Here is a 15,361-nt window from a genome sequence, read left to right as displayed (position 1 = left end):
ACCTAACAGGTAATGATCAAGTGATCTCTCTCCTGCCATCCATCTCCACTATCTGACAAACAGAGGCTAGGGACACCATTTCTTGCCCATCCTGGCTAATAGCCATTAATGGACTTAACCTTCATGAATTTATCCAGTTCTCTTTTAAACCCTGTTATAGTCCTAGCCTTCACAATCTCCTCAGGCAAGGAGTTCCACAGGTTGAGTGTGCGCTGTGTGAAGAATAACTTCCTTTTATTTGTTTTAAACCTGCTGCCCATTAATTTCATTTGGTGGCCCCTAAGTTCTTATATTATGGGAACAAGTAAATAACTTTTCCTTATTCACTTTCTCCACACCACTCATGATTTTATATACCTCTATCATATCCCCCCTTAGTCTCCTCTTTTCCAAGCTGAAAAGTCCTAGCCTCTTTAATCTCTCCTCATATGGGACCCGTTTCAAATCCCTACTCATTTTAATTGCCCTTCTCTGAACCTTTTCTAATGCCAGTATGTCTTTTTTTGAGATGTTGGAGACACTTTGGTGCACAGACACCCAACACCATCACTCAGCTGGGAGACTTTCCACACGAGTGCAAAATCAGTCCACCAAAACAAGTATTAATGCGTCTCTTTTTTCATCTGTTTGTGTGGTGTCTGTGTAGCATCCTTTTAACCAAGCTTGCTATTGTAGAGATTGTTCTGATGAGTTCTTAAGTGGGTGTTTATTTTTTTGGTAGTCTGTTCTTACAACAGCAAAGCGATTGGCAGATTCTTTAATAAAATATATTACATACATCCATATTTATGAATCTATGAACTGAATGCTTTCAATATACATACAGCATTCTTATGTTTGAGTTGTACTCACTTGGTTGGGAAAGTCAGCCTTCAGTTCAGTGACACTTTTACACCAATATTCTGCAGTTTTCTCGCTGATAAGCTCGATATTTAGGAAAGAGCCTTGACCTGGGCCATACATGGGGCCTGATGTAATTCCACGTATAATTCTTGGAGAAACATTGGTTACAATGTCCTGTTAAAACATAGTAAAAAACTTTCAGATTGATTTACAAAGTAATAAAACCAAAAAACACATTCCCATAGCGTCTATAAATGGTGTATATAAGACAACGTATTAATGAAAGGGAAACCATCCATTTAAAACACACAACTCCATCCAAAATGTTATATGAACTTTTGTTGCAAGTAACACCTAAGATTAGAGACTAAGTAAAAAAAATGTCGTCGTCCCCCCGCAGTTTGATTGCTTTGTGCATTCCACAGCACTCTGTGCATATGTAATCTACTGGTGAGTTGCAAGTCCGCTCCTGCCCATGTTGATCACAGAAGGTATGAGTTGTTACAGATCCCAGTTACAGAGCTTTGGCTCTTTAACTCAAGCTGTAGCAGCTCTTGCTTTTAGCTGTGGAAGTCCCTGATTCAGTCCCTGGTATGTCAGTCAAGATGGCGGCTGTCACATAAATCCAAGATGAGCCCGCACTTACATGATGGCTATTATCTTGGCTGACACACTGGGGACTGAACCGGGGATCTCCAGAGCTAAAAGCATGAGCTGCCTGAGCTAAAGGCCAAGGCTCTGTAGCTTGGGGCTGTAACAATTTATCCTCTCCGAACTGGCAGAGAGGAGGACCAGTAACACGCATTCATCAGTGTTACTCACCAGCAATTACACACCACACAACAAAAACACTAACCCAGGAACCTATCCTTGCAACACAGCCTATTGCCAACTCTGTCCACATATCTCTTCAAGGGACACCACCATAGGACTTAATCACATCAGCCACACTATCAGAGGCTCGTTCACCTGCACATCTACCAATGTGATATATGCCATCATGTGCCAGCAACGCCCCTCTGCCATGTACATTGGCCAAACCAGACAGTCTCTACTCAAAAGAATAAATGGACACAAATCAGACATCAAGAATTATTCAAAAACCAGTCGGAGAACACTTCAACCTCCCTGGACACTCAATTACAGACCTAAAAGTCGCAACTATTCAACAAAAAAAATTCAAAAACAGACTTCAACAAGAAACTGCAGAACTGGAATTAATTTGCAAACTGGACACCATTAAATTAGGCTTGAATAAAGACTGGAAGTGGATGAGTCATTACACAAACTAAAAACAATTTCCCCATGTTAATTTTCCCCCTCCTGTTACTCACACCTTCTTGTCAACTGTTTGAAATGGGCCATCCTGATTATCCCTACAAAAGTTTTTTTTCTCCTGCTGATAATAGCCCACTTTAATTGATTACTCTCGTTAGAGTTGGTATGGCAACCCCCATTTTTTCATGTTCTCTGTATATATATATATCTTCCTACTTTATTTTCTACTGCATGCATCTGATGAAGTGGTCTTTAAATGTGTTAGTCTCTAAGGTGCCACAAGTACTCCTTTTTCTTTTTGCTCAGACAGACTAACATGGCTACCGCTCTGAAATTCATCAGTGGGTTATTCATAGTCAGGTTTCAGAGTAGCAGCCGTGTTAGTCTGTATCCGCAAAAAGAACAGGAGTACTTAGAGACTAAGGTGCCACAAGTACTCCTGTTCTTTATTCATAGTCAGTTTCACTGTTTCCTCTGTATTAGCTGGCTGCCCCTGTTATCTGTGAGTTACTCACATGCACAAAATTGCATCTGGTCTTAAGGATGAAACTGACTAAACTATTATGGGGAGTAGGAATGGAATCCATTCCCCAAACACAGGTGCAACTTGTAAACACTATTCTAGCATACAGACTGCTATAGTGACTGGTGACTTTCTGCCCCCCTTGTCTAGGTGTAGTGGGTTATTGTAACTCTATAATTATGGATCCAAGGGCCTTATCCCTATACTGCTCACAAGAGCCCCTCAGTATCCCAGCTATGTCCTCTCTGCAGCATGCAGGGGGTGCAGCCATCTTGGTATGCAGAGGGGTCTACACAGGTCTTTTGTGAGCCAATGAATTTTGTTGAAAATGTATGTTCATTATATTTATGCCAGTTCATTGTGGTATATGCAGATATGAGACTGTAATGCCTTTTGTTTTCTATGTCCTACATCTTTAAATTTCTGTGTCGCAAGTTTAGCAGCCATCTTGTTCTCAGAGTTACTGCAGCCTGTGAAAGAGGATATGCACACAACACAGAGTGCTCTCTCTCATGACAACTTTCTTTATGTTCTCCTTTGTTTTTCCTCAGTTTAGACTGGAAGTACATATTTTGCTCTTTAAGTGTAAACATACCACTACAAGCCTTTTAAGCCGCATAAGAAAAACCACATACAAAGTATCATTTAAACAATAGATTTTTGTTTTAAAGTAGAATATATGTATGATTGTACAAAAAACCTTTCATGTAGGTCCCAATCCTTCAACTGCATATACCAAGGCACAGTTCTGCATCCCAGTAAAGGCAAACCCTGAGTTTTATGCTACACTGAAGTCAAAGTGGGGATCTGTATGAGAAAAAGTGGTCCAGGAATGTAAGAGCAGCATTGAAGCTCCAGCCATCAAAAGAAAAGGCCCTGGGTATTAGCAGTACCAGTACATCAGACTTCAGCATCATAATGATGGGGCAAGAAAGACAGATAAATACATACATACATACATAAACAGTAGCTAAAAATTCAAATCCAGTGTTGTAAAACATCATTTCCCCCTCAGATTAATATAAGATCATCACATCATTTCATAACAGACGGTAAACAAATACAAAATTAACTTGTTTGTTAGGAATAATTAAGCTACAATTCACAAATGCCTTATATCTATATTAAAGATCTGTAATATTCTGACATTATTTAAAATTAAAGAGAAACATAGATGGAAAAATGCTTCTTTTGCCAATTTCTAATTAAAACTAATTTTGAATAAAGGTCAGTTGGTTACAGATTTATCAGAATTATTTGTTTAAGTACCCCTCCTCACCATCTTGTCACTTTTAGTGAGATAACATGAACCCCCATTAGTATATAGCAATTAAGGTCAATTTACATATTTTAATTAAGAACCATCCCCTATAAAACAATTAGGGTAATAGGCATACTAACTGGATTTCATAACATTTGGACATTTTTCCAACTAGATAGACAGGAAACCTTAATTAGCATTAATTTGCGCTTATCTGCATATGTTTGATAAGGCATACCCTTGCCACAAAAGATTATTTATTCCTGAATCTGCCAAATGCTAGAGTTGCAGAGGATAAAAGGACTTTTCTTCACATTGTATGTAAATGTCTGGTAATTTTCATTTGTTTTCACATTTGAATCATTTTCTCTTTTTCTTTCTCTCTGTGTACACTGAAATATCTTGGGTAAATATGTACATTCACATGTACAGAAATCATACCATGTAATTTGCATTAGTTAATCTACTACCATTCCCATAAACATTCTGTAATCTCAGAACAAAACCCATTCAGTCTACCTACTATTATAATATTCTCTTATATTGCAAACATATATTTCACTCAACACCTCAGCTTCACTTTCACTAAAAATTGTCCAGTGAATCCTCTGAACATGACTGAGAGAAAAACAGGATTGCAAATATTGTGGTTAACGCAGATATCATGATAGTTTAGAGCAGGCATGCATTTTCCTCTCCTGTCCCCCATCTCTTGAGCATTAGTAAATAATTCCCATTGTCTTCCTATTAAATTACTTCACAAATGCCTATGCTTTGACCTCAGCCCAGGATGCTATTCATAACAGTAGGGGCCAGTGATAAAAAGGGGACAGCCCTAGTGGCAAGGGTATGAGACATTTGCTGAGGGACATAGGATAGCTCCTCCCTCCCCTTTGGAGTCTCTGGCAGCCATTGGCCAGCTGGGGGTAGGCAGGAGTGTGGAGGATTGGGGAGTTTTTTGCCTGCCTTGCAGCACCTTGAAGTCACAGTAGATTAGGCAGGAATGTGCTTGGTATTCAACTGAGATACTTGGTTGAGTCGTTAATTTGTTGCAACTGGTGGGCAGTTTCCAGTGCAATTAAAAGGATAAAATGAATGGTTCCAAGTAGTAAAAGACTTGGGATATTGCTGATGGGTTTTGGGCTCATGAGGTAGGGAGAGCCCTCGCAGGCTGATGTCATGACCCTTCTGCAACCTCTGTCCCCCTTGAGGAAGATGGGGTGTGGAGGTAGGTTGAGCTGAATCTGGGGTAGGCTGAGGAGAGTCTACTCCAAGTTATGGATTATATGGTAGGAGCCCTGTAACTCCTGCACTGGAACCAATTAAATACCTGGTATAGGAGGGTATGGGTGCTGGTCAGGTGACACCCCTCCCGTGTTTACATTTAATAAAAGTTGTGGCTTGCTGCTTAAAATACATTCATGTGTCTGACCTCGTTTCACCGTTGTGTCCACACCAAGCCTGTGTTTCACATCATCCAGAAACAAAAAGGTGCCCGCCCAGCAAGCAAAAGGTGCTAGTCAGTAACCTCATAGGGTATTTGTATACTGCAATAAAAGACCCACGGTATGGCCGTGGCTGGACTGGGTCAGATGGCTTGACCTTGCGGGGCTCAAGCTGCAGGACTATGAAACTGCAGTGTAGCCACTGAGGCTCAGGGTGGAGCCCGGGCTCTGAGGCTCAGTGCTGCAGGTTTTTTACTGCAGTGTAGACATATCCACACAGCCTTAGGCCATGATAACAGCTCCTGCAGTCTACCACCTTACTCTGAATATTTTTGTTCTCTCTTTCTTCCAGGATCCTTTTCATTTCACCAATAGACAGAGTTGCGAGAATGGTATGTAAAATAAAATCAAACAAGCAAAAGAAAACAAAATCTTTCCCAGTAGAATTAGCATAGAGTATCTATCCAGAACCTCCTTTGCCATCACCTTCCTCCTCCCAATCTCTCATCACAACTACAAAAGCACAATAGGGCATCCATTAGACAGACGATCTAGAGATTACTGGTTCAGAGCTGTGTTTCAGCCAACCTGTTCTCTTTTTCAATGACAGAAATGTGTTTCTAACAACAGCACAGCTTCTCACCGACATTTGCTAAGGCCCTAATTACATGGAAAATCATGTTATCTAAGATTTTTAAACAGTCTCTTCCAAAACTAGGAGTTCAGTTCAGGATAGCTCAGGTATCCTCACTGCTTCATCCCCAAGAAAGTGTTACAGGATATTTTTTTTGCCACTTTGTTTCAACCTATGGTTTTCTTCTTGTTATAAGTATGGGGTGGGCAAATACCACAACCTGTGATTCCCGCTCATCTCTTAATCTTCAAGGAGAGAATTTTATCACCATGTAAATCTCTTTTTGCTGCTACTGTATTTAAAGAAGTACATGAAAATGGAATCTAAACAGAGAAGCTTGAAATGTGGCACGTTGTGCCCTGATCCTGATTCTAAAAAGGCTCGTTGTGATAAATGGGTAACCTAGATGAATGGAGTTTCCCTGGTCCTTGGATGCAGCTGTAATTTTAGACGTCTGTGGGGAAGTGGGGAGTTGGAAAGGTGCTGAATACTCATCCCAAAAACCACAAAAACATTACCCAAGGTGACACCAGTTCCTCTTATCTCCACATGCTATGGAAATAATAACCAGCCAAACTACACTTAAACAGCATGAAACCTTCATATCCCTTAAAAAGCAAGGACAGAAGACTCTTAATGAAGAGCCACCCAGACAATTCAATGCTTGTTTTTGTCCCAAGCGTAATTAAAGACAAAGCCATGGAAAAAACTATAGCTGGGAAATGAAAGCGACAAAGGCAAATAAATACAATGGCTCACAGGACATTTGTTTGTTTCCAGTGGAAGTCTTTCAAACCGCTACAGATTTCAGGTTTAGAAAAAACTATCTTCCTCAGTGGATTCCAACAAGATACACATTATGCAGGAGCTACAACAAACCAAGAGAAAGACAGAGAAGGGACTGGCTGCAAATGCGATCAGCCTGTGTGGCAGCAATTTCTCAGCCACTGAACCACCAAGGCTACACAAAGAGGGGGGGGGGGGGAGGAGGACTCTTTACCTCTCAGAAAGGACACCAAACAGACCCCACATCTCCTCAAATGAAATTCATCATATTGGTAAAGAAAGCAGTGTTTCATAGATGAAAACACCACCATTGCTTAACATCTTTCCCCACCCTCTTTCTGCTTGTGAGCACAAGGTGCATGCTGGGAACTTGACACCATGCTAGATTTGGGGTTTCCTATTTGTACCTATTAATTTTTATTTTTTAATGGGAACAGTAAATGGAGCTGATTCCAGTGCCTTGACCTAGGTCCATGTGCTCCAGACCATGCTCCAGCCACACTGGAGCAAATATTTTCCACCTAGCTTCCTGAATTCTGAAGTACTCTGATGTAGCTGTCCATGAATTCTGAGACAAATTCATGAAACAAAAAAACCTGGAAGTTTTCAACAAATTAAATAACAAAGTATACAACCAGTATATCAGCCCATGTCTTATTTTATTATATGAATAACTTATTCTACACTGTTCCCCATTTTCAGTTAATGATTGCACTAGATTTTTGCATTATCAAGGTATAACTGCATTATGTAGTTGTTGTTTTAGGCTTTATGTGGACTCAGGAAGACAACACTTCATCTACAGAGTTCACAGTTTTATCTTCACAACAATGTGTCCTAGAAACTTTTTTTAAATCAAAGCTGGAGCAAAATTTTGTGGCAAGAGGCTAGTTGGAGTGATTTCTGTAGCTGCAGAATACAGGGGACCCCCACAAAAGGTACATAGCCTAATGTCATGCCTCTTCAGTGCATGTAATTATATTGTGCAAACATATTAGAAAAGAAACCTTCTACATGAATTTTGCTTATTTGGCAAGTTTAAATCAGACCTCTGATACCTTTGTATTAATTTGCTGAAGGTACTGACCTTGACACACTTTGCTTTTAGGCACTATTTTGTAAAAGAAATATCTTAGCTAAAGAGTTTTAAAAACAGCTAAAAGAATTTTTAAAAAAGCTTAAGGGAACCAACAATAAACAAATATATCCAGGATCTGGAAATAAAAAGGTAAGAATTCACTGTACCCTTTTACAAATAAATTAACTTCAGTTTGTTATGCATGTATTTGTCACTGAAAAACAGATGTTTTGCATTACAAATGTTCACAGGTGTTGGATAAGAATTTTGGTTTTGCTAAAGAAATTGAATCACATTATAAAAAGTGCTATAATATATTCTTTTCTCAAACTCTGGGTTGCTTTTGAAAGGTGCTGAGAACTCAAAGCTCTCACTGGTTACAAGGGATGTTGAAGGAATTCAGTACATTGCAGCATTAGGCCCCCAAGCCAAAGGAAGTATTTAAGTGCTCAGAACTAAGCTTTTCTCAAGTTTAGAACATGAAACCAACCAAATTATGTTTAGTGAACTATGTGATCTTTGCCAGTTTCTTTTCATTGGTAAGAGAAAAGATTTAACCAAATGATCATATTACTACCTTTTAAAAAGTTAATTTATTTGACCTTTCTTTCATCCAGGGAGCTATGGTTTTATGTTCACTAAGTGGATAGGTTTCAGAACATTACTGTGGTTCCTACTTACTAAATGTCAATGCAGGAACTAAGAGAGCCACAATGGCTTCATTGTGAACAGGAGGATAAATCTACATAAATATCTTATTAAGCTACTGTATGTAAAACTATCTAAGTACAATGTACTTGTAGGCAAAGTTAGTACAGACAATTAATTGTGGTATAAAAGAACAGATTTTCTATTCCCAGAATATTACACTGAATACAGTACCACCCTTATTATTAAAATATGAGGAGTAAGGTCTCAGAAAATCTACATGAATTTAGGCAAATTATCCTGAATTCCTCTTCCCCAGATTTTATAAAGTCCATGGGAAAACAAATTCTATGGGAAAAGCATTTCATTTGCTTAAAGCAGGAGGGTCTTGATCTTTCCAGTAGCATTGGGCAGTTTTTTTAAAATTATAAAACCAGCCTTACTTGCAATGACCCTATATTTTTGCCATTATTACAACTATGCATTTTTTCCATTATTAAAAAAAATAGTATTTTTCAGACTTTCAGTTACAGGGCAAGGAAGTTTGGAACGCAGATATTTTTGTCAAATACTTGGAGAACTTGAAACTCATTCACTTCTAAAAGTGAATGATCATATAAACAGTGACCCCTCAACCATTTTATATGGATTGGGAGTGCCAAAGTGATCCTTGTTATAGCTGAATGATAAAAAGCCCAAAACAACTCTAACAGTCACACTTCACTTGAAGTAGAATCAAGTACGTGCACAATGAAACAATATTTTGATGCCAGCCTCCATCGCCCACTTGTTAGATTTTCAAACAAGCACTTCTGTGCTTTCTCCCATGCTGCCCCTCATGATAGGAGGTGCTCCCAAAAAAACTAAGGTGCTCCCATCTGCAAGGCTACCTCATGATCCACCTTCAAAATCCTTCTAAAAAACTATTCTTTGCTTACACAAAACTTAAGAGTTAAACTGCTGGAGTGCTTAGTCCACAGACCATCATGACAAGCAATATTGACTCATTCTTTCCTTGTAGTCCCCCACCTGTGTATATCTGTTGTCTCTTGTCTTAGACTACAAATTTTTGGGCACGGGGAAGGTCTTTTTTGGTTGTTCTGTGTTTGTACAGTGCCTAGCACCATGGGGTCCTGGTCCATGACTAGGGATCCTTGGTGCTACGATAATATATACATACAAATAAACACACAAAAATAAAGTGTCTCTAGACATCTGCTTGATATGTGTTTTCAAAATAGACTTAATTTGCTCAAAAAGAACAGGAGTACTTGTGGCACCTTAGAGCAGGGATCTCAAACATGTGGCAGGGGGTTCAGCTGCAGGAGAGGTTCGGGGGGCAGGTCCAGCCCGGCGCGCACCGGGGGCAGGGCAGGCTCCCTCCCAGCCTGCCTACCCTGCCCCCACGCAGCTCCGGGAAGAGGCCGGGACCTGGGGGAGGGGGAGCACAGGGGTCTGCCCAGCCAATGGGAGCTTCGGTGGAGGTACCTGGAGGAGCAGCCAGGGCAACACACAGACCCCTGTGCCCGCCCCCCTCCCCCAGGTCCAGGCCGCTTCCCGGAGTGGCGCGGGGGCAGGGCAGGCAGGCAGGCAGGGAGCCTGCCCTGTCCTCAGTGCACACAGGACTGGACCTGCCCCCCAAACCCCTCTTTCACCCCGACCCCCTGCCCTGAGACCCCTAGCTTCATTCCCAAAAAAGCTCCTATCATTATTACTTGCTTAGAATACCACTTCAATGTCTATTGTAATTTTTAGACAAGAGGAAATCACAACTGGCAACTTATGATTAAGATAGCACAAGGTCAAAATCATTTAGAGAATCATGTGAGATTAGAGTATGGGAAAAGTGTTTTGAACTGTACTCATATTAGACATGCTCCTGGGACAATTTCATCCCCATTCAAATGCCACTGACTTGGGATGAAGTCAATGCAGTTTGGCCAAATTGCAGAATCCACAAGACAGCAGCAAAATGATAAAAGGTTTAGAAAACCTGATCTCTGAGGAAAGGTTAAAAAATGTGATTGTTAGGTTTCCAGAAAAGAAGACTGAGGGGAACCTGATAATCTTCAAATATATTAAAGGCTTTTATAAAGAGGATGGTGATCAATTGTTCTCCATGACAAGGGAAGGTAGGGTAAAAAGCAATGGGCTTAATCTGCAGCAAAGAGTTTTAGGTTAGATATCAGGGAAAATGTTCTAACTGTAAGTATAGTTTAGTACTGAAACAGGTTACCAAGGGAGGTTGTGGAATCCCAGTCATTACTGGCTTTTAAGAAAAGATTAGACAAACACCTATCAGGGATGGTCTAGGTACAATTGGTCCTGCCTCAGCATGCAGGGATGGACTAGATAACTTATCAAGGTCCCTTCCAGACCTAGATTTCTATGATTCATAATAGATTTCAACTTCCCTTTCCAGGGATTCCTTCTCTAGTTATCTAGCTCTCTCCAGACTCCTTCCAAGGCCCTAAATGGACAGAATGCCAACAACTTGTGCTCCTTCCTAATATCTTATTGTTATGAGAGAAGAAAGTTATTTATATACCTTCGCTCCCTTTCCCAGCATGCCTTGCTATGGTAGCCTACAATTCTTAGCAGCTCTGGGACTACAGTTCCAAACACATTCCTTGGCACTGGGCAGAGAGTTTGAACAGGGAAGTGCTGGATCCAGTGGCTATCTACAATTTGTATCTCCTGGTGAGGATACAAGAGAATCACATAATTCCACTGACTTCTGCTTGGTTTGTATTATTTTTTATTTTGTATGTTAAAAAAAGATTCCCCATGGGGAGGTCACCACCTTGAATAAAAAGAGATCTATTAAATGAACTTATATGCTACTAACTAGTATGTGACATGACCATAAGTGAAACTGTAATTGTTTTAAAAAAAAAAAAAATCAGCTGCTGCCAGGCATTGAAGTGGTGGGTGCCATTAATGTGTCTTTAAATAAAATAATGTTTAACCAAGGAGGTATTTAAATTGTATTTCGTAACCCAAACAAATTTGTAGGCAAATGTAACAACTCCTCGCCACAGGCTATTACAGATGCTTGAACTCAGAACGTCCACTAAAAGAGTAATCCTTCAGCAGGTTGCAGCACTAGGCTCTTATCGAGGCCAGCCACTACAGGGGGACATGTAATAGAAGCTGATAGAGTGGACTACCGACATTAAACATTTTGTTATGTTTTGTATTTTTTCTTGGTTCTTCATAACCTCATGTTCTTCAGGGCAGAACCTTTGTGTTATTACACCGCCTAGCACAATGCAGAGGTGTGTCAATGTAGAAAAAAAATCAAAGCTGGTAAAGAAAGGAGATTGAAAAAAACTGAATCACTGCTGGCCATTAGGGACTTGGTAAACAAGAAAACAAACTTCTTTAAAATGTGCGGTGAAGAATGTGTGTTCTGTAGAAAGAAAGTTCAAAATAAAATAAAATCATACAAACCTCAGAAAAATCATATCCTTGGCTTCCTTGATTTGTAAAAGAAAATACTCTGGTGCCTTTGCTAAAAAATAAACAATAAAACCAAAACTGAACAAGACTCTTGTGAAACTTACACCCATTAATTAGAGGAGGAACTGTACAATCTGATTACCTAAAAGTCTATAATGGCTGTACATTGGGAGGATTTTTTTTAAAATCAACAATAAAAGTAAGATAAATCTAGAAAGAGAAAAATGTGTGTGCATTTTTTTTTTTTTTTTTTTTAGTTTCTAGCTAAGTGATATACTTAAAAGAAAAAGTTACACTGAACCTGGAGGATTCTTTTTCATTGTCACACAAAATTACATTCTCTTGAACAGATGTAGGGCAAAAACTAAAGAAAAACTAAAATATGTAAGTTAAATAGTAGCAAAATTTAAAAACTAAAAGACAAATTTACCATATTTTGTTTCTCCTATGTCTGATATGCTTATTCAGTTATATTCTTCTAGACATTAGGATGTAAAGATGTTTGTAATGTAATTACTTAATATCAGTTTTAAAACGTATTATGTCCTACAGCACTTAGCCTTGACAAACAATTACTAGATATCACATTCAACAGAATAAAAAAAGCAATCCATCACAAGGTTAAAATTAGTCTTAGAACAATAGATTCTTTCAAAGCAATTCCGAACTCTAAACTGCTTTATATCAGTTTCTTCTGATGGCGGGATGAGGGGAGGGGAGAAAGAAAGAGGAAAAAGGGGGGAAAAAGGATATTTGAAAAACGTATTGTCTATTTTCTATATAGCCACATATTTTATAAAATCTGTGACAGAACTTTACATGGTATAATATATGATGAAACTTTTGCTATTAAACTGCACCCATGGAAGAAAAGAGGAACAGACCTAGAATTCTTAAACTTAAAAGGTAATAAAGTATATTATGGCACCCACTTTTGTTCTGGTCCTGCATTGCATTATAGACAGAACTCCTATAGCTTAAAGTTCTGAGTTGATAAACCACATGACCATCAATCAGTTGGTTAAACCACTGATGAGATATAGTAGTCAGTAATTGTTTCAAATAATCATTTTTTTTTAGTAAAAAGAAAGAAGAACAAACAAAAAAACACAATAAAACATCTCAAACTCTACAAGGAAAGTGTGTGGTTAATTGACAATCTATTGTTATGCATTTTATAAACAAAGCTTAAAGACTGATTCTTTACTCCAAATGTAAGTCCTGTTATGATGGATTCCCATACTTGGAGACTAGTATCTTTGGAATGGTGTCCATAAATGGTCCAGTGATATCTCCAATTGATCAATGAAATAAAAAATAGTACTGTACTATCATTGAAGAGCAACTGGCATATAATATGACATACAAGATAAACATTCAATATAGAGCTGGTTGGGAATTGTCTGTCAAAATGTTTTTAATGGAAAATGTGATTTTCGCAAAATTTAAATTTTGATGTTTTTTTCAAATTAAATTTTCAATGTTTTTTATTTTTTACTTTGTTTCTGGTTGGTTGAATGATAATCTCACTAAGCTGCTGTAATGCCCCATTCTCCCCTATAGCCTGGATTCTTCATCTCCCAGGATATATCACAGTAACAGGACTCATGAGGGCACTATGGCACATCATGGGAAATACAGTTTGGCCAGGGAACCTGGCCCACAGGAGTGAATGTAGTTTAGGTGTATCATGTCCCCAACTCCCATGAGGCACTGTGGCGGTTCAGGTAGATGCAAATGAACACTGACCTAACTCAAAACATTTTGTTTATCTTTGGGTCAACAAACTGAAATGAAACATTTAGATTCTGAAATGAATAAACATTTCACTTCAACATTTCCTATTTCCATTTTTTGGAAACTTTATTTCCTCAAAATATTTCAATATCTTGCCTTTTTTTGGGTCCTGACTCATGCCAAAAACAAATGCAAAATACAGGAATTTCCTACAAGATGGAAATTCCACTGTTTGATAGGGTCTTATTTAATGCAAAGTGGAATAAGATCTCTCTCAACACCTTATCGGAAAAAACGAGAGACATTTAGAACATATTTAAATCTCCTAAATGGCTCCTTAATCACGAGGGTAAAATAATGGATCTATGCAACCAAAGTGACAAGATAGCCTATAGCATTCATGCAAGGTTCATGCACTTGGCAACATTCAGGGCACACCCGGAGTGTTGTGTAGGAGCAGTGCACACACGGCTCCTCTCAAGGGCATGAACCTTGGAATCTCGCCCAGATGACATGAACTGTGGGAAGCCTCCCAGGACTGGGCTCAAGGCCCGAGAGAAAGGAATGCGGTAGATAGAAATTGGTAAATAAGAATATTATACAAAGCCAGTGTATTCCTTTTATCTGTTGGAGTATGTAATGCGCGGGGGGAGAGAGAGAGAAATAAAGGAGAGGGTGGAAAAGCTGACAGGCAGACCAGCCCGTCAGCAGACCAGCCTGCTTGCTTGCTTAAAGCTTGTCCTGTCTTGTATTTGAACCGCAACAATAGCCAGTGCTGAGAAAGATGACTAAGGATATGATCAGCAGTGCCATACCTATTTATGCCATGGCTCTAACCTGTACAATAAATCCAAGGTGCATGGGGCTTCAAGTGATCTCAGTTGTGGTAGCACGCTCTAACCTATTGATATACATGGCACACATCATGTCAGCACGGACACAGTTTTACATGGACAACAGTTGAATGAATGGATTGGATTCAATAATTTTTCAAGATTTGCTCTGAACCTAGACATCTAATATAGGAACACACCTGAGAAGCATGGGTGAGCAAATAATTTCAGGATTCTGTTTCAAAGTGATCAGAGATTAGAGCTACTTGAGCACTTCTGCTTGCCTTCATCAGTTGTTTGTAAAGGGAAAGTCTCTGATTTAGAGTTTAGCCTCAGAGAGATTTCCGTTGAGACCTCAACAGTACAGCAGCTTCCGCTTCGTTCCCGAGCTCTGAAAAATGAACTAGCAGATTGCTTCAAAGATGTCCAACTGCTGCTTGGGTCTGCTAAGTGAGATTTGTGCTGAAGTGGATAATGAACAATGCAGTTTTGACTGGGTAGGGGGAACATCGCTCATTTCTGAAACTTTTGAAGACTTCAACCTCCAGATTCCCCATGCTGACTCTGAACAGGACTTATGAGCTGCTTTAGTGTAGACTAGCCTGGTGTATTTTCACTTTGAGCTGATTGCTTGAGGCAACATTTTCTGGCAGATCTTGTTTCCAGAGAAGTCTTGGTACTCCTGAGATTCCACAAATATTGAATGTAACTATCAGTGGGAGATGTCATCTGATCATGCTCTGGGCAGTGCTTGCATCTCCCCAGTTACTTCCCCTGTTGTCTGTAAAAGATGACCCAGAAACAATACCAGAGAAGAAAAATCAGACACACAA

At 39.3% G+C, this 15,361-nt stretch overlaps 1 protein-coding gene across 4 annotated transcripts in view; it reads right to left on the bottom strand.

Annotated features, from left to right (window-relative positions):
* The window catches only part of DPYD (dihydropyrimidine dehydrogenase), a 558,093-nt gene that overhangs the window by 180,492 nt on the left and 362,240 nt on the right, over nucleotides 1–15,361 (bottom strand). For all 4 annotated transcript variants that reach the window (XM_043553083.1, XM_037907332.2, XM_043553085.1 and 1 more), the window contains one exon: nucleotides 853–1,017. In XM_043553083.1, coding sequence (XP_043409018.1) covers nucleotides 853–1,017 — 165 coding nt within the window. The remainder of the gene's footprint in view (nucleotides 1–852; nucleotides 1,018–15,361) is intronic.

The sequence above is a fragment of the Chelonia mydas genome, chromosome 8, assembly GCF_015237465.2.
Source record: "Chelonia mydas isolate rCheMyd1 chromosome 8, rCheMyd1.pri.v2, whole genome shotgun sequence".
Taxonomy (NCBI): Eukaryota; Metazoa; Chordata; order Testudines; family Cheloniidae; genus Chelonia; species Chelonia mydas.
The sequence above is the reverse complement of the archived record's forward strand: the minus strand, read 5'-3'. Positions and strand labels throughout refer to the sequence as shown.